At 43.0% G+C, this 27,485-nt stretch overlaps 2 protein-coding genes across 2 annotated transcripts; one reads left to right on the top strand and one right to left on the bottom strand.

Moving 5' to 3' along the window:
- Window positions 1-630: 630 nt before the first annotated feature.
- zbtb45 (zinc finger and BTB domain containing 45) lies at window positions 631-11,813 on the top strand. Its single transcript, XM_067585486.1, has 6 exons — window positions 631-763; window positions 2,188-3,531; window positions 3,918-4,052; window positions 7,608-7,748; window positions 9,497-9,770; window positions 10,848-11,813. Exons 2-6 carry the CDS (start codon window positions 2,476-2,478, stop codon window positions 11,252-11,254), a joined length of 2,013 nt encoding a protein of 670 aa, XP_067441587.1. The 5' UTR covers window positions 631-763; window positions 2,188-2,475; the 3' UTR covers window positions 11,255-11,813.
- Window positions 11,814-17,906: 6,093 nt separating this feature from the next.
- Window positions 17,907-26,690, bottom strand: dla (deltaA). Its single transcript, XM_067585482.1, has 11 exons — window positions 24,203-26,690; window positions 23,740-24,042; window positions 23,386-23,446; window positions 23,025-23,282; window positions 21,943-22,003; window positions 21,705-21,835; window positions 20,755-20,924; window positions 20,232-20,448; window positions 19,308-20,088; window positions 19,108-19,216; window positions 17,907-18,994 (listed from the first exon to the last, which is right to left on the bottom strand). The coding sequence occupies exons 1-11, from the start codon at window positions 24,269-24,271 to the stop codon at window positions 18,989-18,991; spliced, it is 2,166 nt and encodes a 721-aa protein (XP_067441583.1). The 5' UTR covers window positions 24,272-26,690; the 3' UTR covers window positions 17,907-18,988.
- Between the last annotated feature and the right edge of the window lie 795 nt (window positions 26,691-27,485).

Here is a 27,485-nt window from a genome sequence, read left to right as displayed (position 1 = left end):
CGGAACAAGGCTACAGCACACAGAGGATAATTAAAGTAAACGCTCTTTTGGCCTTTAGACACACATGCATACACCCTGTGAGTGAGCTGCACATTTAAATACCTGTCAACTTCTGCTAACATGTAAATCTGTCATGATAAATGTCATAATGCGTTATAATGAAGATGTGTCTTTGTCCTTTATACAGTGTATTTCATATATTTTACCTCTTTTATGATGCTGACAATGCCCAACTTCTCCATGACATGAGGAACATACACATTTTAATCAAATGTATAGATTAGAGTTTAAACAATAGTCTTTGTGTTCGTCTGTGTCATCTTTTTTTTTTTTTTTTGGTAGTCTGTTTCCTCAAGTGTGTGTGTGTGGGTGTGCTCAGATGTGTTTGCATGCATTTGGATGCATTCATGTCTAATGACCCTGCTGTGTGTTTTATATAGGCTTGTGTGCAGGTATTTGTTCTACTTTTTTTTGAAGGGTGTGAGCTTGTGTGCAATAATTTGTGAGAAGTACTGCAGGCATATGAACATTTGTGGATTTATTTATTTATTTTTTTTTAAAGCAGGAGGAACTCTACATCCCTGTATGTGCCTGGTGTCTGTATATGTGTGTGTGTGTGTATGTGTGTGAGTCTGTCTGTGTGTGTTTGTGTGCATGTGTTTGTTTCCAGCTCTCACCAGGTTGGGTGCGTTATACTGAGGGCTTCCTGCTGCATCCATCTGCCCGAAACTAACAAGCGCCGAACTGTCACTGCACATTGCAGGTATGTAGTCACGATTAAACAACAAGCAAAGACGCTATAGCTGTAAACTACTTCGGTGTAACGTTATAACACGCTCTGTGTGGAAAAGGGTGGTAGCCCGTTAGCTGGCAAGCTAACTTTACTAGTTGTGTCTTTGGAAATTTGCACCCAGCTAGCTCGTAATCTAGCTAGGTTAGCATTGTATTGGAGCGTGGGGGCGAGCTCCAAAAGCTGCTTTTGTGTTACGTGAGGCACGTCGCCAGTTGCCATCGGATGTTAAACAATTGACGTTTGTTTTTTAATCGATGGCGATGCTTAGTCTGCATGTATGAATCTGTGCATTTCGTGCAGATTTCCCGAACGGGAGTTGAGTGGCTAATGTCAACAGCTAACGCTAGCTAACGTTAGCTTGTTACCGTTAACCTGCTTGTTGCTGGAGCTAAACGGCTGGTCAGTAGTTAACCTGTTTACTGTAACTGACAGTTAAAGATACATTTTTAGTTAACGAGGTGTTTTGATTTTTCAGCGTCTATTACCTCACTCTCCGTGCGTCTGTTTAGCACAACTAACAGTCATATTATCTTTGGTGTTGCGTTACCGGCCACCTACTGTGCAAATAAACGGACCTGAGGAGCTGCCGGACTCGCGCAGGGCACGTGCTGCTGTCATTTGTCCAAAACAGGTGTTCCAGATGATGCGCGCGATTCATTTGATGTTTAATTAACGTCAGCAGTTGCTGAGCTGTCAGTCACCTTCAGCTAAAGCTTCATTATTTGGCTTGAAAATGTAACAAATCAGTGTAAAAATGTAAACAAGGGCAGCATTTAGTGAATATTTTCGATTATTGATTAATCTGTTTGTTATTTATTTGAGTGAACGATGAACTGTTTGTCTGTTAAGTACGAGGAAATAGTGAAAATGCCCGTCACAATTGTTCAGATTCCGAGGTGACGTCTTCTAATGTCTTGTTTTGTCTGACCAAGAAGTCCAAAGCATGAATGTGGAAAATATCCATTACAAACCAGAGAAAAGAAGGAAAGCGTCAGATTAGGAAAGATGGACCCAACAAAATGACATAAAGGATTGATTGATTATCAGAATTGTTGCCAGTTCTTTTCTGTTGATCGACTAATCCTTTTCAGTTTTGCAGAAAATAGTTTGAAATGCCTGCAGTTTCCAGAAGTCTTTTTCCGTCTGACCAACAGTCAAAGATATTCAGTTTACAGCGATACAAAACAGAAAATCTTCATATCTGAGAAACTGGAACCAGGGAATGTTTGACATTTTTGATAAACAACTTAAAGGATCAATCGTCAACATTTTAGATTTTGAATTTCCTGTTGATTGACTCATAGTTTTATTAAGTAAGCCTTCAGCACTAATGTACACATTCAATACAACTGCATTTCATGTTTAATCACTTTAATTATGATTTATTTCAACAGACTTTTAACAGAGTCAGTGAAGCTGGTGGAGACGACCTCTTGACGTCCATCCCTCTCAGGAGAACAAAGGCAGCTCCTCAAACACTTGAACTACAGCAGAGCAGCAGTTTCAGCTTCCATCAGACTCATGACTGTTTGAGGGGACACGGCCCCACCGTGGCCCATGCACTGTACCCGTTTCCCTCCCTGTCCTCCTTATCCCTCAAGCTGACGCAAAACCCCAGACACCTACCCCCCCTCCCCCACCCCCACTCCCACCCCGTCCCCAGCGACTCACCGCCTCCCGCCATGGCGTCCGGCACAGAGACCGTGCACTACATCCACCTTCACAACTCCAGCCAGTCGGTTCTGGAAGCCCTGCGCACGCAGCGGCGTGAGGGCCTCTTCTGCGACGTGACCGTGCGGATACATGACGCCTCACTGCGCGCCCACGCCTGCGTGCTGGCGGCCGGCAGCCCCTTCTTTCAGGACAAGCTGTTACTGGGTCACTCTGAAATCTCTGTGCCGCCGCTGGTGCCCGCCGAAACCGTGAAGCAGCTCGTGGATTTCATGTACAGTGGCTCACTGGTGGTGCTTCAATCACAGGCCCTCTGCATTCTCACCGCCGCCAGCATCCTGCAGATCAAGACGGTCATTGACGAGTGCACCCAGATCATCTCTCAGAGGAAGGCGGCAGCGGGGGCGGCGAGTGCAGCTGCGGCAGCGGCAGCGGCAGCAGCAGCGGGAGGAGGGATGCTCGGAGGGGTTCTCCCTAAACAAGAAGAGCGCGGCGGAGGGAAAGGGAGGGAGAGCGGTGGCAGTGCGAGCTGTTCTGGTGGTGCAAGTGGGGGTGGGGGTTACCCAAACTTCTCTAACTTCATGGCTGACTGTGGAGCCAGTAACATGGGTGGGGGGTTGGGGGCCAGCGTTAGCGTCAGTGAGAGCAGCCCAATGGAGCAAGCCAACACCGTGAGTCTGATGGTGCTGGGCGACATGGGCCCCGGCTCCATGTGCGGCGGTGATGGGCTTGGCTCTGGGGCCGGCACAATCCTCATGAAGCAGAGCTCCAGCTGTACTCAGGACGTCAGGTACAAGCTCCGAGACCTGTTGGGGCATACGGCCAACGGAGCCAGCACTAGTAGCACAGGGAACCTCTCAGCGGGCTGCAGCTCCGGTGTGGGCAGTGTGGACAGCATTGGCAGGGACAGCCTCCGCGGCAACACAACTGACCTCTCTGATGACCTGGTGGGGATGGACAGGTACAGCGAGGAGGAGGACTTGGACGGCAGAGAGCGGGGAAGAGATGGAGACCGAGACAGGGGGGCGGGCCACAGCCGCAAGCAGAGACAGCCGCTAAGACTCCAGGTAGGGGGATAAGGGGAAGGGTTGCCATGGTTACAGCTTTCAGGCATGCAGAGCTGCAACGGTTTGCTTTTCTTTCTTTTTCTGCTTTTCCCTCTTCTCACACTGCATTGGCGTATATTGCTGAGATGTTTCTGCACTTTGCACAATTGAAGAGAAGCTCTCGTCTTAACTTCATCAATAATTGCCTTGTTGACATTCTATGGACTTCTGCATATTTACTGTAGGTCATTAAACTTATCAGCACCTGCTTAAAAGGGCTGTCGCTGCTCTGTTCTTCTTATAGACTCTATCTGCTGCCTTTTAGCACCTGCCGCTGCTCTGCTTGACTGTTAAAAGCTTAATTGCTATACTCCTTTAAAACTGAACCTTCTTTCCCTCTGCTGTAGGTGCTGGGAGGAGAGGGAGTGGTGGTGAAAGATGAAGGGGTTCAGGACACAGATGGGACTGTCTACGCCTTGGAAGACGGGAGAAGAGATGGAGAGCAGGAGGGCTCCCAGGAATCCATGGCAGGATTTGGACAGGTGGGTTTAACTGAGAGGTGAGCTGCAGTCATTGGAGCCAATGAAAATGCAAAATAAGAGACGATGAAGAGATGTAAAGATCCCTTTTTATCATTGTAATAATTCATCAACCACTGCTTGCAGGAAGACAAAACTGAAAGTACAAAAGGTCTTTCAGATTAGAAATGTTCAGCCTTGATATCAAGGTAATAACTTAATGGAAAACAGCTCATTCTGCTTCAGAGCAAAACTTTGAGAATTATCTTTTTTTTCCTCTATGAATTTATGCTCAGCATTTCTGTCACAACTCCTGAAGTAAGTGGAGATAAAAACATGGTGGAGCGGATTTATGCCGCAGCCTGCTGTACCCTGCAGACTACACAAGGAACATCTGCCACACAGTCAAAAGGATTCAGCCTTGGCTGTCAGTTTTCTCAAAAGTGGTGCATAGGAAGTCATCATTAGAAATGGAAAAAAACGCTCTATGTAGGAGGTTAAAACATTATGTTTTTCATGCAAAGTGAAGCGTGTGATCATCAATTTACCCTAACACTTCTTGGAATAATCAATTTTGCTGTTTTTGAGCAGTTTTGCTTTTTATTTCAAATGACATGTTGAGAAACTGTTTCTTACTTACACGTCTCAGCACAGATTATATGAAAGTCAACTTGTTTTGACCAGTGTTGTACGTTGTTAAATGTTAGATGTGTAACACGGTTATGGCAAAAGTGGAATGTCGGATGATTTTTTGATTAATTTTGTGCCTTTTTTTTACTAATATTTTAATCTTTTCACTCTCCAGTTCGGATTCTCTTACTTGTTTAGATTTTTTTTTAAAATATACAACATACAATACAGTGTATATCTTTAATATGAGTCTTGGCAGTAGCACAGCATGTCCCTGTATATGCAAACTTAGTTGATAAAACTGTGTGCTTTCTAAACCTGGTGACGTCTGACAGGAGTGATTACCAGACTAATTATCACTGTGATGAGTGACCAGACATTATTTGTTTTATTCAAAAAATCATTTTGGACTGGCGATACGATGAAATATAGTGTGAGACAATGGATAATTGTTAGCTGGTGAGGTTATTATCTCTTTAATACATCTGTTCGTATTACCCCATAGGATATGTTATCAGGGTACATGTTAATCCAAGGTGTGATTGAAGGTGTAACTGTAATCGTAATGCGATCAGATTGGACAGTTTAATCAGGAGAGACTAATTGAATGATTTTATATGATACACTGTAGTGAGCTCAATCTGAACAATAGGAGAGATGTATGAGGACTCTTTGGCGATTAGACCACATTGTCATCATTTCATGGGGTTATGAGGCAAACAGGAATACCCCCCCCCCCCAAAGGAGTCCACACACTGGTGGTGGTAAAGGAGTGAAGAACGGCCTAGCTGAAGTGTTCTGGAGCAGGATTCCTGATGAGCTCACCGGAAGGACCTGTTAGACGAGTTCTTATGAAAATGAAGGTGGAGAGCTGGAGGTTGGTCGCACTGATTGGACACTGAAACGACAGTTGACAGCAGCAGAGAAAGGAACCGGAAAAGTCTTGCAAAAGTTGAGCCAGGTTCGACTTTTTTTCCCAGACGACCCTGTGTGTTTTTTTTTTGCCTCTGAATTGCAACTGAATGACCGGGCCACGTTCATGTCATATCGGACTTAGTGTAATTACGAGTTTCTGACTTATAAATATCATTCACATCAACATCCAAGTCATAATTACAACTGGGAAACTGGGATTTTTCTGAAAGCTCAGATATATCCAACTTGGCACTTAACCAAAGTGCCTGAAAACCAAGTAAACATGGACGCCTAACGTCAGCCAAAGGCTGTCATTTCATCTAATTAAACCAACATTTTTTATGGATTTTTGTCAATGCACAGTAGCTTAAACCCTCATACAACCAACTCAGTTATCATACAACCTTCTGGAGTTGTCAGATGACGTGAAGTCCTTAACATGGGAATCTTTCCAACCCTTCCCATCCATCGGACATTACATTAAAGTGGCATAATGTCAGTCTGAGCGCAGCCTTACAGTACATCAATAAGTTTAGCTTAGTTCGTGAGGCTATCGCCAAAGCAGCCAATGGAAGCCGCCAACTGTGTCCGTCACTATGGACATCATAGAAGTCCTTCTATGACCTGCCATGTTGGTGCCATCAGGTCTTCCAGCTCCGCCTGCCTAAGGCGTTTATTGAGATCTGTGGTCTGTTCCATAAAAGTGAATATCTGTGATCACAAAAAAAAACACAATGTAAGCCCAGTTTTAATATCAAAGCAATCTCTGTCTGTCTGTCTCTCTTTGCTTTACTGAAAGCTCTAGTGTTGCTGCTCTAATCTCCCAGTATGAAGAGGTTTAAAGACTGTCAAACCAGCACGTCGCCACAGTGATTCTGACGCTGGATCTCAGCGCTGCGATCGTGTCCGTCTAGTAAAATACTTTGAAGCGGCTCTCTGCTTTGTGTTGTCGGTCTCACTGTTGTCGGTTGGCTGTGTTTTATCAGAGGGCGGATGTTTAAAGATTTAGTGTGTTGGAGGTTGGCTATCGAACGGCTGGTGCAAGTTGCACTTTAAATCGAATTCGCCCGTTACCAGCGCCCGCTATCATCGATCAAGGGTGGATGCCAAAGCGGCAGAATCAGGCTTTTGATTCTGAATGCGTTTTTAGAATGAAGGTCTACCACAGACAGTACATGTATAGGCTGTATGTAGCCTGTGTGTGTCTGTGGCACTGTGAGAGAGAGAGAGAGAGAGAGAGAGATAAAGAGAGAGTTCAGGGTGGGGGCAGTAAGCCTATCAATAAAGGCCTAATAGACAAAGGAAAATATGAATCAGCAAAGTTTTTAAATAATAGGCCCATATATTTTCTTTTCACATAATTATTGCCTCCTAAAATACACCCGTTATCATCACTTCTGCTGTGTTCTGCTGCAACTTGCATTGTTTCTATATTTGTGTTTTTTTTCTGCTTCTGCAGTGCTTTTGTGTATTTGATTGTTTTCTCACTTTTCAGCATTTTTTTTTCTAAATGCTGCATGTGTTTTCTTCATTTGCTTATGTTTGCATGTGTATTTTTAAGATGTAGTACGTTGAGCTTTCACCATAGAAAGAGGCTTTATTATCTCCCCAGCCATACATCAAAACCCTGCTTTTGATTGCGCTGCTGCTGCTGACAGTAATATAGCTTGATTGGTCAGACGGCACCGTGCGAGTTGATCTTTCCAACAATCTTCTAGGTTGTAAATGTAAATAATGAGGGATTCGGTCAGTCTGTATCTGTATATGGAGGGAGATTTTATTACAGCAGCACGAAAAACTTCAGCTCCTGTGTTTGACATGTGTTAGGTGCACTCACAGGAGGAGTCGGAGCGCAGACGAAGGATCTAACACCTGTATGGAGGTGCATGTTAAGTAGGGTCTTCATATACGTCTCTGAACTTGAGATCTGAACTAAAGCCAAAACATGAATACCATCAAAGCCGTGTGTATGTGTATGTGTATGTATGTCTGTCTGGATCTTTAATTATGACTGTGTGTGTTTGTGTCTTTCAGGATTTCTATGATGAGCAAGGGGTGTTTTCAGAGAGTTTCTGGCCCCAGAGCGAGCCTCCTCAGGCCATGGCTTTTAACCCCAGAGGACGGGTCAACAAGCCTATGACTCCGCCCCCAACCACACAGTCCATCAACAACCAGGTCAGTGCTCCCACATCCTTATCATGTCACACTCACTGACCACTCTTGATCTGTAATGCAGTTAGAACCAAATTTTTTAGTTAAAAGTGATTGTTGGAGCAAACATATTGTTGACACTAGCTGCCTTTTTATGTGCATTTTGAAGTAACGCGTTTTAAACTTCCCCAATTTTGCAAAAAAAAGTTTTTACGCTCGCTCGAGGTGGTTCTGGAGGAGAAAGAGTTAATGCGCTGAATGGGAGATGGAAACACCTTTATCAAATAAGTTCTAAGACGTAGGGAACATTTAACTCGCATGACTGATCAGCTGTTTCCGCTGTCGGCATCTTCCCGGATATTCCCATAAAGCGTGAAAACATGGCTGATAGTAGCAACTAATACTAACTGACATGAAAGAACAATTGAACCAATTGAAACAAATTCCCGAAGCCCTTTGTCCATTTTTCTGACCGGTGACCAGTTTTATGTCCAGTTTGCAACCTCTACTTCTTCTACTCTGTTTATTACAGCCATGCATAACATTGCCTATATAAAGATGTCTGATTTTATCACCAGGAACTTGTGTAACATAACTTGTGATGGACATTTTTCACAGTTTCCTGACATTTTATATGTATAAGAGGGAATCAGTTAAGCCCCCAAAAAATAATTGTTAGCTGCAGCCATAATGTACTTAAATGTAGCTTCAAGTTAACTACAGTTTTCAAAGATACTCCTGTACCTTCAACAAGGACGTTGACGCTGCCCACAAGTGAATGAATGAATGAATTATATGAATGGTTTTCCTGCAGGACCTGTTAGATTCACTTCATCTAAAAAAGACACGGATATGGCAATCAAATCTGTCGCTGAAAGCTTTCTAAAAGACAATTCTTTTTTAGCATAGACGTCTGGTTCTTCCTGCTGGTTTGATGATGAGGTGATTGGCAGAAAGAGTTTAAGGCAATGCAACAAAAAAAAAAAACACTCAACTTAGCATAATGAAACAAAGATAACACAGAACACCAAACAAAGGCTTCAGTGTTAGTGTGATGAACTGCTCTTTTCAAGGCACTTCCTACACATTTTGATTGACAGGTTGACTTTGAAAGTGAAAATGCAAACGAGGGCCTGCATTTGCATTTGAAGTTTTGTTGAGTAGATGATAAAAAACCATGTGGAAAGGTAAATGTTAACTCCACAACTGCAAATTAATTTGATTTGTCAACTTTGAACTTCAATAAAATAGAAATTAAACTTAAAAGTGATTTATAATTTACTTTTTGCCATAGATAAGTTGATTAAAATGCTAATTATATATATATATATATATATATGTATATATATTGCATGTTTCATACACATTAATGCTTCACAAGAGATGAAAAATATAGATTAAAAAAACTGTAAACATGAAAATAGAGATATAAAAGATATGACACATAAAAGAGACATTTAAAAACTAGTAAAAATAAACTGTACATAACAGTGCAGTGAATATTAGCAGTAATACATGGCAAAAAAGACAGTGTGCATACCTACTTGAAAATGTCAACTGTAATTCTGCATCAGACTTAATTATGAAGCACTTTTCCCCAACGACACATGAACAAAACAAAACCACACGGCAGAAAAACACCACCGTTCTCATTTACACACATACTGCACATAAGAATAGAATACAAGAATAAAACGTCAGGTGCTTTTTTATTCTAATAATGTCCAGATTATTAATCCGAAGCTCACGGTCGATGTCGTTTCCCTCCTCAGCTTCTTTTCCAGTACCCAGTGAGCCAGTCGCAGCCAGCTCCGTTCTACGTGGGCGGGCCCATGGGTGGGATTGACAGCATGGCGGGGACTGAGCCCAGTCAGCAGGCTCCGCCCCCGGCACCGATGACCCCGGCCCCGCCTCCCTCCACCTCATCCTGCTCTGCAGGCCCCTCCCCTTCCTCCCAGGGATCCGAGACCTCGTTTGACTGCACGCACTGTGGCAAATCTTTACGTTCCAGGAAGAACTACAGCAAGCACATGTTCATCCACTCCGGTGAGACACAGCTTTCTTCTATCATCTGTCATTTCTTCACTTAGTGCTCCTCTAATTATATATAACCCGACGGCGTCTTTAGGCTTTTGGGATAAACCCACATTTACTGTATGGTTCAGTCTCAACGCTCTCTTTGTTTCCAGCAGCAGGCATCTGTTTTTAGTGAAAATGCTCTGAGAAGGAGATAGTAAGAAGGTAGAAACAGTAGACAGATAAAGTTGTCTACTAGTTGGTGAAGAAAGTGAAACATTTAGCTGCTAAATAGCTAAATTCTTCTCAGGAGTCGGTGGAGACCAAACCGGAGCTAAAAGCAAAGTAAATATTGCACATAAATTCATCAGTAGGCACAGACATGACTCCAAATACTGTTGCACTGCGTCTACTGGATGTGTCTATAGGAAAGCTCTTTGCTTACATGTCATAAAGTGATAATGTGTCAGAGCTATGTGTCCATCAGGGTGTTGTGGAGTTCTGCCGCCTCCTAGTGGCTAGAAATTGATTGTGGAGTTTAAAGACACTCATATTATTTTTCTTCAATCACAATTTGCTTAATTTAATTAAAACAGATTAAAACAACAGACCCTGGAGCCCAGTGGACAACAGCTGCCAACAACACATCAGCTTTAATGTGTCAGTGTTGTTGAACTTTAAGCTTCTTGAGTAGATCGTGACACATTTCACGGTGTTGTTGGAATATTTTTAACTATGAGACATCAACCAGCTGCTGTCATTCAGTGTTGATAGTGTTGATAGTTCATGTCTGAATATATCTGCCTAAAAAACTGCAACATTTCTTTTGACACTTTTCATTTGATAGCTGAATCGGTGAGGAGTTGAGTGCTGCTAGATTTGAATGTTTTAGTGTCCTGTGATGGTCTCAATGCTGTTTCAGAAGATGCATTTCTGCCCTGCTTAGATTTTTTATTAAATGGAAATATTCCATACTATTAACAGCAGACATTGCTTGCCTCATTAAACCTAAACCACTCTGATTATACTGGAAAAGGATTCAGAAGCACTGATTCTGTTGCTCTTTGTCTGTCTGTATGTGTCTGTGTGACCGCTCTGGCCCTCCAGGTCAGAAACCTCACCAGTGCTCCATCTGCTGGCGCTCCTTCTCCCTGCGTGACTACCTCCTCAAACACATGGTGGTGCACACTGGCGTCAGGGCCTTCCAGTGCTCCATGTGCGGCAAGCGTTTCACCCAGAAAAGCTCGCTCAACGTGCACATGCGCACCCACCGTGCCGAGCGCACCTTCCAGTGCAATGTGTGCCACAGGGCCTTCACCCACCGCACCTTGCTGGAGCGCCACGCCCTGCAGCACGCTCACCACGCACCCCAAGGCCAGGGGCGTGGCGCCGACATGACCTCACCTACCAAGCACAGCCCTCCAGCTCTGGGAGGGCCCTCAGGTATGGCTGGCGCGGCTGGCATGGTCGGCAGCATGGCCAACATGCCCAGCCACGGAGCTTCCTCCACCTAGAGAGAGAAGGGGAGGGAACGGGGGAGAGGGGGAGGTGAGTTAGCCCATTCCTTGAACCAACACTTATTTGGTCCTAACAGCCTTGTTGATCCTTTGTTCAGGTGGGAACAGCGCTTACAGGTTCCCCTTGTTTTAGCTTAGCGTCACTTTCAATCGGGGTTCCTACACAGGTCTGGAAGGCCTTTTTGAAGTTGAAGAATTATGTAAATTTAGAAGGTTTTTTTGGAATTGCACAAAAGTCCTGGATAAGTTTGTAAAAATATATTGCTCCCTCCCCCAATAACCCATCTTATATGCAGTAGTTGTCCTGTGTTGTTACATTTGCTGCTGTGAGGACTAATCATAAGCTGTAGAACATCGCTAACAATCATACACAGTGTTTGAACAGCCATTCAGAAAACAGCCAAAAAGTTAATTTTCTTGAGGAAAAAAAAAAATCTTGAATTTTGAAATGGACCATGTGTAGGAACCCTGTTTCAAAGACACCAGAGAGTCACCAAAGAGGTTAGGAATACAGAGCGGGTTTGGGAGTGGGGAATTGAAGGGTGTCTAGGTGGAGTGAGGGTGGAATGGGATGGGGTTTGTGGAGTTTGGGGTTATATTATAAGGAGATGCAAGTGAGGGGAAACAAGGGGAAGGAAGGGTTGGTGGGGAGGGGGGTTTGCAGGGTTTGATTCACTGTCAATTCATTTAATTCTCGTTGAAAATTGGAGTTCGGTGTCACGGCCTTAAGAAGTTCCTGTTGTTGCCAAGTGCTTAAAGTCAAACGTGAAAATAACTGGGGTTTGTTTACAACCTGCCTTAGCATTTTAATGCTAGTGTCCTGTTGGACTTCAATGTAGTGACATCGCTACGCTCCCGGTTTTCAGCCTTGACGATGACCCAGACTATGAGGATGTAAAAAACAGAATTTTCCTTAAAGTTGGAGGAAGGATTACATATTAAAGGTTTCTCAGTAGCATTCTCCTTATTGTACGGGTAAATTAAGTTTGCTAATCTCAGTTTACATAGTTGTCGTTTGCGTATTCCCAACTGTAATGACAGCAAACAGCCCACAACAGCTCGTAGCATCAGCATTAGAGAAAACAATGCCATCTATGTAACGTTAGCTTTGACCAGTTGACTGTCTTTGTGGTGAAAGCAGTTGTTTGTCTGGAGCGGTCTCTAAGCCACTGTGCTGAAATCTGGTCTTAAACTTTATAGCCTCATTATGTAACCAGTGGAGCCTTTAAAATATTAAAAAATAAGATTTTGCAAACACCTTTTGAAGGTGATAAGTTAAGTTAACATGGTCAAACAACACATTGATGTTTAAACTTGGGATGTGCCGGTATCTAATTTTCACGTTACGATTATTGTGGACAAAAATATCACAGTAAATAGTATAAACATGATAATCATATTACTTTTCTGAAATACTATTATATAGTAAAATTACCTCATACCATAATCTAAACTAACCTTAGATTTAATCAAACCGAACAAACTGAACCATGAATTGTATGTTGCTGTACGCTGCAAATGAACTCACATCATAAATAAAAGCAGATTGGTTGTTTAAACAAACAGTGAACTATTTCCAGTCAGCTTCCTTGTAGATTTAATGCATGTTCTGAGTTGTAATGAATGTTAATAGTTCTGAAAGAACTTAAAACTCCTGCACGTTGTTGATCACTTAACCATAAACTAGCCACACTTCAGTAGGGCAACAAGCTAACGTTAGCAAGTCATGGCTACAGAAGCTGGAGCTTGACAGACAGGATTCTGGTTCTCTGGTCCTGCTGTGTCTCTATTTGACTGGTAAAAATCTGTTTTCTTGTGGTTTATGGAAGTAAAACTGCTAATAAGGGAGAGAGAGTTGTGTGTTGTGTTCACGGTGCTCTCTGAAAACAGCGTTAATCAAGCTAATTGAAATGGTCGGCGGTGTTGTTACCATCAGAGTGTTTCACAGCAGTAAACAGTAAAAACTGCATACCGGCATATCTCTAGTTTACAGCGTGTGTAAAATTATGGATGTAAATGAATCCGCTTTTAATTATGTGGAGAAAAAAAATCATTCAACTTTAAAACCACCCGTTAAAATTTATGAGCTTTGCAAACGCTGACGCAAACAGACACACGTTTGTTTTAGGCGGCGCAAACTTAGACTTAAGACTCATCATTTTGGAGATGAAAATGTTTCAACTGGACCTAAAAAAAATGTGGTCAAAGCTGCTGCTGGAACGTAGCAGAGACGAGAAGAGAAACCAGAAGAAGATAAGAACTGGAGCTCCTGGCAGCTTGTAGTCAGTGAGTCATTAACTTGCCAACACCGGCTGTTATAGCACTTCAGTGGTCAGACGCTCACGAAAAAGGTATTTGCATTCAGTCTGAACGCACCTTAAGAACCACTTTATTGTAAAAGTTTTCCTCTTTTTGTAATGTGAAGGAAAAAAAAAAACCTCTTGAATTAACTGAATTGAATGTGAATGGACCTCGGCGCTATTCAGGGTGCAAACCAGGGTGAGGAAAAAAAAATTGATGAATTATTAGAAGGAGAGGGAAAGTAGTCCAAGCGAGACTACTGCAGGGAGGGAGGGAGGGAGGGGAGGAGGGAGGGGAGGAGGGGAGGGGGGCAGGAGGAGGCGTGATGCACAGCAGCGTGAATGAAATTCACCATCATCCATCAGACAGCTTTGTAACATTTTCCACAGGCGCCACCGGTCGGCCCCACAATTCATATACCTCGAACCAGGACGAGCCCCCGACGGCTCGGAGGGACACTATTTTCTCATTTGAAATGTTTGGGAAACATTTCAGCATGTTTTACACACACACAGACACACACACATTCATACACATACACACACCTACAATTACCTCGGTGGTCCAAAGACAGGCATTATGCTTCACATCTTTTAAGCTACATCAAACGAAGAAACAGTGAAAACTAAAGCTAAGATAGATCCGTTTACTTTTTGAAAACTTAACTAAAGTACTTCTATGTAAAATTCCTGTACATGGCTATAACGCTCAGTTTGTTATTTGTTGCTCATGTGATTCTTTGATGCAGAAATAAGGCAGAACATTTAAAAAAAGAAAAAAATGAAAAAAAAGAATTTTTAAAGTGAAGAGCCATTCAGAGGAAGTTAATCTTGGTGGAATAACTATGACAAATCAGTGATTTTTATCAGGATTTTTATTGAGTGTTTGGTTGTGTTTGTCTTTTGGGGCTCTGGTTAATAATAAATGGGAAGTGTTTGTTGCTTAAAAAATAAAAGCTTTTCTCGCAGCACTATTAAAAAAAAAACAACAACAACTTTTTAACATTTTAGTAAAACTAAATTAATCATGAAAATGTACAATCACCCCTACAAGTTTTGACAAAGTCAAACTAGTGATAATATTAATTATCACATTAATATTTATTACAATTTGATCTCTATGCACAATTAAGTTTGCACATCATGTTATTTAGACCTAGATGTTGTTTTCCCCTCAAGTATTTGGCCTAAGATTGTTTTTGTTTTCCTTTTTTTTTTTTTTTTTACACCTAAGGTGATCTTAAAAAGACCTTTTGTGTCCCTGCTTTTTGCTAATTTTCCTTCATGTTTGTCAGTCGAAGCATTATATGATATTCAGTAGTTTCCTTAAGCTTTTGTAAGAGCCTTCTAATTGACATGATTTCATAAGTGGACCTCCCTAACAAGTGAGACAGCTTGAGCTTGAGAACTTTTTTGCGAGTGATGAGATAATTTGAACTAAAAATATCACTTTAATCGGTTTTCATTTAAAAGAGTGAATCCAGCAGCAAAGACGTAGATTCAGATCCTTTCTGTCTGGACTTCACTATAAATATTGACATTAAATGTCCCATTTCAATGTGGAAAAAAAAAAAAACTGCTTATTTACACGGAGCAGGCCTGGCAGCGTGCGTTCATTGGCCTCTGAACATTGCAAACTAATTTGCAGACTCAGTTGTTTGTTTCAGCAGCCAGCGTCGTGGATGATTTTAAAAAAAGAGTTTTAAGAGAAGCTGGACTGAGACGCCTCCAACTCACTGTTGGTTATAAGCTATATATAAATTTTAACGCCAAACCTTTGGTGCTTTTTTGGAAATATTTACCTCATTTGCCAGTTGCCAACACCATGCTGTGGTCTGGGTTTGGTAAATAAGCAGTGTTGAGCTGTTTCAGAGGTTTGATCTATCCTCAGCAGTGGAAGTGGTTTTGGTGCATTTTGTCTGAGGCGGACCCTTGTACAGTACTGTAATATGTGTGCTTTGAAGCCATGTCAGCGCATTGTAACGTACTGTGTTATGCCTTTTATGTTTTCTGTTTTTTTGTTTTACTGGGAGGGAAGTTGATAATTGTTTTTCTACATTAATATTTCTTTAACAGAGGTTAAATATGTCAGAAGAAGAAACAGTCATTTTATAAAAAAAAAAATAAAAAAAATCACATGTCATCGTAAAACCACATCTTTTATGTATAAAAAGACTAAAGGCATGATTTTAACTTTTTCTGAGAACTTAGATGTCGTACTCAATGAATTAATTGAATTTTAAAAATGAGTGATTTCAAAGATTTCTTTCTCCAAATAAAAGTCTTCTATGGCTCCAGGCCAGCTGCTCGTCCTGGATCTTTTTTCAACTGACGATAAAATGATTGTGTGTGTGTGTGTGTGTGTGTGTGTGTGTGTGTGTGTGTGTTTGCACAAATCAGAGCTGATAAGGCATCATGCAAACTGAACGTCAACATTCCTGAGCTCTGACTGGATTGTGTCTGAAGCAGCCGGTAGATGTACTGAAAGTTTGCACTCAATGTTTGATCAGGTGCTTTTTTGCTTGATATGGAGTCAGATTATTGTTGTTTTCATAGTGAAGTTTATGGAAGATGCTTTAAAAGTCCCCTCCCAGTCAGCTATTAGTTTTTTTTCTTCCTGTTCCTTTACTTGTATGTTTGACCTTTTACTGTGCAGAATGATGAATGTACACAGTTTGTTTTCACATTCATCACTTTAAATCTCAGTTTAAGGACGTTTTCAAACCTTTATATGTCTGATATGATGGTTCGCTTCTGCTGAGCTGTGCACTATATACTATATATTATATTTATATACATATACTTGCTACATATTATATACTTATATAGACATTTTAATGATGTCAATATTAAAGAGAAGTGATACCAGAGGATTAAATATTTATATCAAACTACGGCATTGAAAAAGTGTTTTGTTTTAACGTTAGACTGAAAGCTGTTAGTAAATTAATTGGTTAGTCAATCAACTGAAAATTAATTGGCAACAGTTTTGTTAATTAATGTATAATTGTATAAACTGGCTTCTGAAGCAAGAACATATGCTACAACAGTAAACTGAATATCTTTGTGTTTTGAACTTTTAGTCTGACAAAAAAACAGACTTTTTTCACTATTTTCTGACGTTTTATAGACTAAACAACTAATTAAGAAAATAATTGACAGATTCAATAATGAAAATAATCATTGGTTGCAGGCCTGTCTCAAAAGGTTTAGAACGATACCCAGCTCTAGCTGTCAGGTTTATTCATCTTTCTTTAAAAAAAAAAAAAAAAAAGAAACATCAACATGCTCGCTCTTATCAAATGACTTGTTTTTGCCCTCAAAAGTGGTTCAACCCCGGTTATATTTTCTTTCAGATGTTAAAATAACTTTTTATTCTGTAAAGATGTTGATTGAATGCTTTTTGAGAGTGCAGCAGTACTGTACTATCTGATTCATCACTCAACACAAAAGTCCTCTTTTATTATGTGTTTTCTTATCTCGGCCATTTCTCAAAAAAAATCCCAACAAATTTATCAGGGAGACAATGTAAAAGCTGTCCTTCTCTCGAAGGCCCATAGATAATCTTTTTTTTTTTCTCTGCAGCTCGGGCCTTTGAAGGTCTGGCTGGTCGTGGCTGAACTCTGGCCAGAAGGCATCTGTTACTCAACAACATCTGTTCCTGTTACTCTCTTTCTCCCAGCATGCCGAGGGACATGCAGGCTCTCCCAAGGGTGGCCTTTTGTGTGGCCCATTGTCAATTCCATCATTGTCTGCTGAAGTCTGCTCCCATAATGCCGTGGGGTTATAAACCCCTCCAGAGGCCACCTCTACCGGGCTGATGATTTACAGTTATTTGTGTCTAAATACAATCAGCGTCTTTGTGGGGCAATTAAGAAAGAAAACTGAAGGGAATTTAAAGAGGTGATGGTGAGAAACATGTAAAATGTAAATTGAAAAATTGCACATTTGCTTCTTTTTATATGATGGCTGGGTTCAGATATGAGAAAACTTTACAGCAGTGTAAAGGAAAAGCTTCACACAAAAGTTATTTTTGGTGTGGAAAAAAACCCCAGAAGCTAAAGTGTTGGATGTCCAGTAGGCGTTACTCTACATTGATGTGAATTTTAGAGCCATGAATTACCTGACTTGTTCTTTAGGAGGAGAAATAGGAGTGGTAAATCTAGCGTAGGGACATTGTTTTATATGAATAGGCCCCCTCTCCCGTCTCCAGGGAGACACTTTCAACTTCTGGCAGTAGCCAACAGTGTCGGCATAGAAAAGCCCACTATGGGGTCGCCAGGGGAAGACAACAGATGTTACTGATTAACTTTGCTCACAGACCCCTAAAGAAGTGTTTTTCAGAGCGCTTTGCAGACGGACAAAACAAAAGTTTGGACGCAATTAAAATTTCATGTTTAGCAATATTTATTTGGAAAAATAGTCTTGGCTAATTCCTTCATTCAAAAACGGTAAAGGAGACAGTAACATAACAATTTGTACAGTACAATCCCTCTTAAATAACATTTTCTTAAAAAAAAAAAAAAAAGTCCCATTGACCTGAAGTGCCTTTGCAAATATCATCATTAAAGAAACCAACTTAAATAATCATAACAAACATCACAAATATACAATACAAAATAAAAATAACACAAAATCATTAAATTAACTTAAATTAAATCATAATTTTAAACTTTTTTCTCGGGTTTTTTTTTCTTTCTTTATTTTACAAAAGGACAATCTGTATCAAAAAAAGCAATATTTTTTTTTTTTAATTAAGACAAAAGTTTTTTTTCATGTCCCCAAAAAAAAGAAACAAAACAAAACAAAAAAAAAAGAGAACAATACTATGTCATAAATGGTTTGGAGGGCTTAAGGAAGAACACGCACTTCGGTTAATACAGTGATCAAGTATACATACAGTCTTCACAGGTCTAGTGATGGGTGCACAGCCTCGTGAAGAACAGGCCAGTATGGCCAAACATCCACCGTTTGATGCAGTTCCTGCGCTCAGCAACGGCGTGTGGGTTAGAGAAAAGGCCTGGGTGCAAATGTTGCAAAAACAAACATCGTAGCGTCGCACGTTATCGCCACGTGACAGCGTCCATTTATATTTTATTTTTTTTTATCCCCACTCCCCCCGATAAAAAAAAAAAAGGCAGAACAGAAAGCTAAGTGGCAGTTTACTTTCAACCGTAAACTTTTGTTTTTAAATTTTTTTTTTTTTTTTTTCTTTTTTTTGTTACCCCGCCAGTTCTTATCCCACAGGCCGCCGCTGCCTGCGCTTAGTTTCCAGTAGAGAACCAGCTCACTCTGAATATCAGTTAAACGTCTCAGTATCAGCAGCAGTCTCAAGGTGGGACACCTCCCCCTAGGGTTAGAGCAGCATCTGAAGGAGTATAAAAACTCTCCCATAGAGCAAATGAGCAACGGGCAGCCCATTGGTGGCTCGTTACACCTGGGGACGCAAAAAAAAAGACAAAAAGACGTCAGTGTTTGTCGGTCAAATGACCACAGAGAGAAGTCTTGTTTCTACTGAAATGTAAACAGAATCAAACGTATGAAACTCACCTCAGTTGCAATTATACATTCGTCCTTTTCCTCTGACATCACAAACACAGATTTGTACTTGGTGTCCGCACATGCAGACATTTCTGGGGCTTTCTTTTCTGATGCATCGCTTTTAAGAAGAAAAGGAAAAGAAAAATGTTAGCTTGATCATATACACTCACATATTAGATCTCATTTGTGCAAATGTCAGAAACATTTACCATTTTAAACGTTTGCTGCGTTTCTCCTCAAACTCAAACGAGTCCAGGGATTGGCACTTGTCCTCGCAGGCCGCCTCCAGCATGGCCTCTTTAGCCGCCTGCTCGTAGTTCGCCTCGTGTACGAGGTTGTAGTCTGCAGGCGGATGGCGGCTCTTGTAGCTGCTCCTTTCTGGTGAGGATCCCTCATCGGGGTCACCACTGCAGAAGTCCATCTTCTTGTTGATATTTTTGACGCCTGGCGTCGGCATCACGCTGACCGCCAGGTCTCTGTCACTGCGATGACAGTTGTTCGTCAGGTTATTTATTGTTTCTCCCTCACCGGCGGTTTCTACTTGACCGCCACGCTGGACTTTTGATCGGAAAAATCCAACAAGTACAGCACATCCCGCCAGCAGCAGCAGCACCAGGGCCACACCGGACCCGACGGCCATCCAGGGCACCTCTGACCCTCGGATGGCGGCGTGCTCTGGAAGCAAGAACTGACAGTTTCTGCCGCCGTAGCCGGGAACACACGCGCAGACGTAGCGGTTGTTTCTCTCGTGGCAGGTGGCACCGTTGTGGCAAGGGTTGTGTTCACAGCGGCTGATGGGCGAGCTGCAGTTGCGGCCGGTGTATCCCGGCGGGCAGCTGCAGGTGTAGCCGTCAGGACCTTCCTGGCATGTGCCGCCGTTCTGGCAAGGATACGCCGAGCACTCGTCCCCGTTGTGGTCGCAGTTCATGCCGGTGAAACCATCTGGACACTGACACAAGTACGAGTTGACGAGATCCACACAGCGTGCACCTGTGGACAAAGTAGGAGACTGACTTTAGTGTTTGGTACGACATGTCTGATAGTTTGCCATTCGAGGCACAAAAACAGCAATCTGCACATCTCAAAGATAAAATCTGTGTGATTGAACCGCCTCCCTTGACAGTCACTCTCACCGTTGGAGCAGGGGCTGGAGGTGCAGTGGTCAATCTTCTTCTCGCAGTTGAATCCTGCGTATCCTGTGGGGCACTGGCAGAAATAGCCTCCGTCAGGGTTGTCAGCACAGCGGCCACCGTTGGAGCAGGGCCCATCAGCGCACGTCATGGCACTCAGCTCGCAGTTGTTGCCATAGAAACCGTGAGGGCAAGTGCAGGTATATGTGTTTTCCAAATCCTGCGGGGGAAAAAATAGAACAGGCTTGACATCAAGGTCTGTCTTATAACTGCAGCTGCTACAAAATGCACCCTTATGAATTTCAGCATGCTGTATTTGTTTGATTGTTTTTATAACGCTTTCATTTTCAGAGGCTTTTCTGGTTTGATGTTTAGTCAAGAGTGGGTAAAAACAGAAAATGTGGGGGGAGAAGGGGATAAAAGCATGCGACAAATGTGCCAAGCTACATTCAAACATTGCTGGAAGCGAGCCAGGATGTCTCTACTCTGATTCCAAGTTAATTTAAGAAGACCAAACAACACTTACAGTGCAGCTTCCTCCGTTGCGGCAGGGGTTTCCAGCGCATTCATTGACCTGGATCTCACAGCTGGCCCCAGTGAAGCCGGGCCTGCAGGAACAGGTGTAGCTGCCCTGACCAGTGTTGCTACAAGTGGCTCCATTCATGCAGGGCTTGTGGTGAGTGCAATAGTTGAGATCTGGAAAGACACAGCGGCACATGTGGATTAGCCTCAGCACAACACATGGCAGGACAACAGCAGCAGCGACAGAATGTCTTTTTGTCCTCCTGCACACTTGACTCTCTCTTCTTCCAGTGTTTTTTTTTTTTTGTTTCCTGTCCTCACTGTCCATCTGGAAACAACTGCTGCTCTGTTGTTGTTTCTTTACCACAGTGTTGATGCCCTCTTGTTGGTATCTTGATGTTTTACCGACTTTGTTCCTCTCTTGTCTCTTTACGGACTTTTTTTTTTATCTTTTATGAAACAATGAAGAGAAACCGCAAAAGATCTTTTGCTGAACTTTGTGAAACTTGGCCACAAGAACAGCTTGTCCACTTTCTATTCCCTTTATCTCTCTTAGCAGTAAGCATAATTTTGGTCAGTTTCAACTGACCTGTTCCTAAAAATACTGATTTGCTGATTTGCAGGTCAAGAACATCCGGACATCCAGGTCAAATCTGGACTAAATTTGGTCTTAAAGTGAGTTTTTGAGACATCTAGTTTACCCAAAATCATTGTTTCAACAGCATTTAAATGAAAACACTTTCACTTTTAGTTAGAACCTGCTGATAGATATTCAACAAAATGCTGTTGAGACATGATTTATATGCAACCTAAACTTTTTAACCAAATTTAGCCATTTTTAACCCAAACGCCAGTGCTCTCTGATTCCTCTCCTCTTAGTCTTTCTTCATCACTCCTCACCCCCCCCCCCCCCTGCCCCCCTCCCCAAAAACTCTCATCACACTCTCTCCTCACCTTGGTTGCAGAAGAGTCCCCCCCAGCCCTCCTGACAGTTGCACTGCCAGGGCTGCTGGCAGGTCCCGTGGAGGCAGCCCGGGTAACGAATGCACTCGTCGCAGTAGCGGCCTTTGAATCCCACTCTGCACCTGTTGTTGTCCAATTAGGAGGGAACACCGGTCAGTCCACTCACATTACCTCATATGTCCCACTAATTAATTAATGCCCCACTGAACTGAACTGGTGGAAAACTCACTTGCACTCTCCGGGTTTCTCACAGAAGCCGTGCTCTTCGTCGCAGCCCGGCAGGCAGATTGCTGTACAGGATGAGAGATAAAACACTTTTTTAGACACTTTTGAAGTCAGAAAAAAACAACTCTTTGCTCTCCAAGAAGTAAAACTCATCACCTAAAATCCCTACAAAATCATTAAAATAAATGAGGAGGGGCTCCTAAACCCACTGGCTGTTACCTTAAACTCAATCTCCTTATCACCGTGGAAGAATTTTCTGCTTAACATAGTGTATAGACAAAGGAGGGAGTGTGTGAATGTGTGTGTGCCACAGAAAGTGTACACTCACACACACAGACCCCCTCAACCCACCCCACCACCCTCTTTTTTTTTCTTCTTCGCTGCGGGTCAAAACTCTTTTATTCATTCTGTGCGCACACACACACACACACACACACACACTCCCCATAATGTCTCGGATTGGGGCAGATAAGAGTGGACAGCTGGCGAGTGTGTTGCCAGTGCGCGACAGCTGCTCCATTGTCTCCTCTCTGCCGGCAGCTGCCCACTTCAAACAATACCTCCCCCGCCTCGGCCAATCAGCGCCCGGCCCACTCCGAGAGTAACGAATCGGAAGGTAGCATGTAAATTTATGGCACGCGTGAGATTATTCCCAAAAACTTTCCTTAGAATAAATCAAGTGGTCGTGTGTGTGTGTGTGTGTGTGTGTGTGTGTGTGTGTGTGTGTGTGAGGAAAAAGGAGGGGAGGGGGGGGGAGTGTGGTGTTTACGCACAAGTTGCCTTCTAACGGCACTCAGGGGTTCTGATTATAGACCCAACATAGAAATTAACTTTTTTTAACTTTACATTTGCCAAAATAAACATAAACAATATCATAGTTATCTTATAATGTGTTAATATGGAGATTAAAACAACTTTAAAGAAACTTTATGGTGTTTTTTTCCCCCATCTCATTATCCTCTAAATCCAATTGGAGCTTTTATTGTATCTTAAAATATATTTTAACGTCATTCCTTAAAGTTTTCATCACGTCACACACACAAAAACACATTTCTCCTAATACTACAGCAAAGTTTTGTTACTCACGTTCAGTGCAGTACTGCCCCTTCCACCCGGCGTCACACACGATCTCCCCGCGCTCTCCACAGGTGAAGTGGCCGAAGGCGTCGTCTCTCGGCCGGCAGAACACCGAGCAGCCATCCCCGTAGTAGTGCTCATCGCACACGAACCGGTAGGAGTACTTGAGCTCCGTCTTGCCGCCGGTGTGCAGGTCCTGGGACCATTCCTCTCCCACCGTCAGATGCCTCTGGGTGGTCATGGTGCTGATAACGCGGTCTGGGTTCTCTGAAGTGCGCATGTGGAGACAGAGAGTGAGGGGTTAAATGATGGGGAAATGTTTGGAAAACGTGACAGAAATTGAAAAGGGAATTGAGTGTTTGTTTCCTACCTGTGGAGAGGTCGTCTTTGGAGTCGGTGTGTAATGCTTCAATGATCAGCGAGAAGGTCCCCTGGGAACACAAATGGCTTCATGAGACAGGTGGCCAGCGGAGATGTGGCGATAACATCAAGCAAAGGCCTGAGGCGATTGTGCCATACACTCGCTGTGCTGAATACAGACTCAAACTACCTAACCTGATCCGGTGAAACTAAATACCTGTAAACTTTGAGCGCTCTCAGCCCTTAGTTGTGGTCAGAAATCGTGCCGCAGCGCGTTTTTACGCACGGATTTACCCAAAAAATGGCGCGATTTTGCTGCCTTCACTTCTACTCTAGTGAAATGGAAATGAATCACTGTACTTACCGGCCACGTGAAACCGAAGTTAATCCTGATGGGGTTGTTGAATGAACTCTCCGGGATGACATCGGGGACCTGGAAGGAGTTGGAGCCGAGCACGGGCGTCACAGCGCCGCCGTAAGTGCACGGTGGTTCCGGGGAGGCGTTGGGCTGGTAGTGCTTCAGACAGATCCTGAAGAAGGTTTTACATTCGCACTGCTGCTGGTAAGACGAGGTCAGGCCTCCTTTACAGCAGTTTTTGTTGCCCTGTACTCCCTTCTTGTTTAGGAACTCCTGCAACTTCAGCTCAAAAACTCCCGAACAAAACCCCTGCGGAGGAAAGCAGCTTATTATCATCAACTATAGATACAGTACCGCTTCTGTATGAGCGTGTGTGTTGTGGTGGGAGTGAGGGAGGGGAGGGGAATGGGGGTGTGTGTGGGGGGGTGATGGTTCATTGTTTGGAAGAAATAGAAATTCAGCAGCTTACCTGGCACAGCAACATGGACATGACGGCAAGAGTCAGCAGGATGACGCGCCCCATATTAAATAAATACATAATAAATAATAAATAAATAGTGTAAAAAGTCTCGGGGCTCGGCTTGTCCTCAGGGTGCCTCCTCCTGTTCAATCCCTCTGAGAAAGATGCATTGAGCACGTTTCTGTCGCCTCACGGGGTTTTCTCATCAACTGCTGCCGCTGTCAGCCACGCCGCTTTCATTCATGTCCCGAGGAACAACAAAGGGTAAATCCCAAACCTTAAAAAATAAAATCACAAAACAAGATTTGTGAACTTGTTCGAGTGCGCGGTGGCAGATTGAAAAACAGAGAAGTCCTCCAGTTCCGTTAATAAAGCGTTAATCCAGTGCGTAAAGAGAAGAAAAGGATGGGTTCCTTGTTCTTTTTTTGTTAAGAAAGTGACAAATTTAGGAAGTAGCTTTTTGTGTGAAGGTCTTGGTCTAACCCAAGGACAGATTTGTCACTGGTCCAACATGCTTCCTTCTTCCTCCTAATGTCTTTCCTCACTGTGAACTGTGCGTCTGTCTCCAGCCAAGGCCGCCTGCAGCCTGTTATATACGGCCTGACACATGCTATGGTAATAACATGCAAATGGACCCCCTCCTCCTCCTCCTCCCCGACTTCACCTCCCAATCTGGCCCGGCTCTCCACAATGGGATCCCATGCAAGTACCCCAACAGCCTTCTCATTACCCCTGCAGCAGCAGCAGCACAGCACAGCACACACAGCGTTAATATCTGAGCCCAAAATGGAGACGTGTGAAAGTATTTCAGCCAAATAAGAAGAAGTGAAATTTAAAAAAGAAAGAAAGAAAGGCTGTGTCACTCCTACAAGCAGAAGACAAGAGCAACCTGTTGTGGGAAAAGACTAAATCACTTCGTGTTTATACTGGATGTTTCTACACTTTGAAAGTTGACAAAATCCTTCAGAAAGGACAAAACGTCTAAGAAAGCTTCTTTTAAGGGGGATAAACCTGAAATCTACATGAATTATATGAAATAAAATGGACTTTTTGAAGCTTAAGGGTTTCCCTTCCTGTAAATTAAACATTAATTAAAGTGTTTCAGTCAAATTAGGAACATAGTTGAGCTTTTTTTGATCCAATAAGTTGCTGTAAAGCAGAATGTAAAGAGTTTTGAACATCATACAGATGCCAAGTTTCCCCCTGACATGATGTTGCTGACATGTGGCTGATTTGATCCCTCCAGCTGTTGCCTCACTGGACTGTTTTCTTTGTTTCTGGTGTCTTAAGATGTTTTGGGTTAAGTGCCAAAAAAAAAAAAAAAAAAAAAATCCCCAAACAGTGTGAAGTTGATTGAAAAAAAAAAAAAAATCTTCCAAAAGAAAGAAAAAAAAAAAGTTTCTTGGTCAAACCCTGACTCAGTTAATTGTTTTCGCCCTTCCTCCTCCTCCTCCTCCTCCTCCTCCACCACCACCTCCGCCTCCTCCTCTTCCTCTCTCTTTCCTTCTCTGCATACACAACATCCACATTTTTGGTATTTCTGGTTGTGGGAAGAATTTGATGCTTTGAATCGACTCAAAAGACTAAAGAAAACATTCCTTGGCAGAGCTGTGTGGTGAGGTAAACGACTTGAGGGGCTGGACTCCTGCTTTTCCATTTTGCTCTCTCCCCTTCTTCTCATTCTCCGGGCTGAGATGAAAAAAAAAAAAAAAAAAAACAACAAAAAACGCGTGTGTCCATGTGTGTGTATGTGCGTGCGACCGGGAGTGGGTGGGGTGTGGGGGGTGGTGCGCGCGCACCGGAGTCGCTCGCGTGGCCAACATGAGGGGGAACTTTTGTTATTGTGTGTGTGGTGGAGGAATAAGTTTGCTCTCTCTCTCCCTCAGCTGTATGGTAATTCGGTCAGCACCTGCTCTCCCCTCAATAACAGCGTGCGCGCGCTTCTCTTGGCTGAGCGCGCGCACTCACGTCCCCCCACATACACAATACCCTCCCTCCACACACACACACACACACACACACATATACACACACTTTTCACCTCACACCAAACAAACATAACCGGACAAATATCGCATACATTTGCTTTTTCTTCTTCTCTTTAAATATTGACCACATCCTGACTAGCACGAGGGGGGGGGGACGTACGTGGGTCATTATTCAGCTGCTGTTTATGAGTAAAGGTGGTGGGCGTGCACGTGCATGAGCGCGCGCGCGCGCGTGTATGGATAAGGAGCAGGAGGTGGGTGGGGGTGTGGGGGGTTGTTTCTTAATTAGGTCGTTCATTAGAAGTGTGATTTTTTCTGCTGTATAATGGAGGCCTATAGCGAGCTGCACGCGCGGGCTGCCGAGCGTGCACGTACATTGCGTCACCGTGTTCAGATATGCACGTCACGGTTGGTGTTTTCCGGCGTCTCTCCGGTGTCCGTTACCTGCTGCTGCGATCCGTCCTTCACACCGCGGCTGTCAGGAGAAGGAGGGGGCGGTCACCCACCACCATCGCCAATCCACCCACCCCGCCAACCCCCCCCCCCCCCCCCCCCCAAAAAAAAGTGACATGCTTTCCCTTTCTCATCCAAATTACCTTCACTTCTTATGTCACATAACAGAGCTGATGTGTCTGTAGTTACTTATTACCTCTAATCAATGCAAGCAACAACCGAACAAAGTCCTCCTCCATTAATAAACCTGTCCATCTCTCCTTTCACACCGGGCCATTTCTCAAACCAAACGCCGGCTGAACCGTGACCATCACAATTAACCCCTCATAGAGACAAGAAAATCAATTATATTTTCACTCCGAGAAAGAAAAGTCTTCCATAGTCTTTAATGGAGGCAGGTTGAAACGTGTTACAGCCCCTATAACATAAATGTTGAACAAATCTCAGCTTGGTGCCACTGTGAACCTTTAATATAACTTCACCTTTAGTATCCAGACAGTAAAATGATGAGGAGCTGCAGGTTTACCCTCCAATACAATCCTGTGGAGTTTGTACTCATCATATTATGGTTATAAGTTGATCTATATGGCTAAAGTTGAGAGTGAAAACCTCTGGAAACTGGAAGGTAGGTGAAACTAAAACTAAATCGAGATTAAGAAGTTTGACCCCCCAAAAATTGACTGAACCTTAATCCTTTGCCAGTAATCTGATGTGACGCAAAAACAAACCTTATCAGTAATCAATACTGTGTCAATTGTGGTCAGATTTCCTGCTGGATCAGCACCCCCAGTATGTGCATAACGACAGAACAACAAACTGAACAATAATTTATAGAAACTAATCAAGAGCCT

Source organism: Thunnus thynnus, chromosome 3 (assembly GCF_963924715.1).
Source record: "Thunnus thynnus chromosome 3, fThuThy2.1, whole genome shotgun sequence".
NCBI classification, from domain to species: Eukaryota; Metazoa; Chordata; class Actinopteri; order Scombriformes; family Scombridae; genus Thunnus; species Thunnus thynnus.
The sequence above is the reverse complement of the archived record's forward strand: the minus strand, read 5'-3'. Positions and strand labels throughout refer to the sequence as shown.

Coding starts and splice junctions, on each gene's coding strand:
- zbtb45 (XM_067585486.1), top strand. CDS start 2,476: ATGGCGTCCGGCACAGAGACCGTGCACTACATCCACCTTCACAACTCC. Junction 3,532..3,917: donor GACAGCCGCTAAGACTCCAG/GTAGGGGGATAA, acceptor CCTCTGCTGTAG/GTGCTGGGAGGAGAGGGAGT. Junction 9,771..10,847: donor GCACATGTTCATCCACTCCG/GTGAGACACAGC, acceptor CTGGCCCTCCAG/GTCAGAAACCTCACCAGTGC.
- dla (XM_067585482.1), bottom strand. CDS start 24,271: ATGTATTTATTTAATATGGGGCGCGTCATCCTGCTGACTCTTGCCGTC. Junction 20,925..21,704: donor GGGACTCTTCTGCAACCAAG/GTGAGGAGAGAG, acceptor GTGTCTTTCCAG/ATCTCAACTATTGCACTCAC. Junction 20,449..20,754: donor GCAACGGAGGAAGCTGCACT/GTAAGTGTTGTT, acceptor TTTCCCCCGCAG/GATTTGGAAAACACATATAC.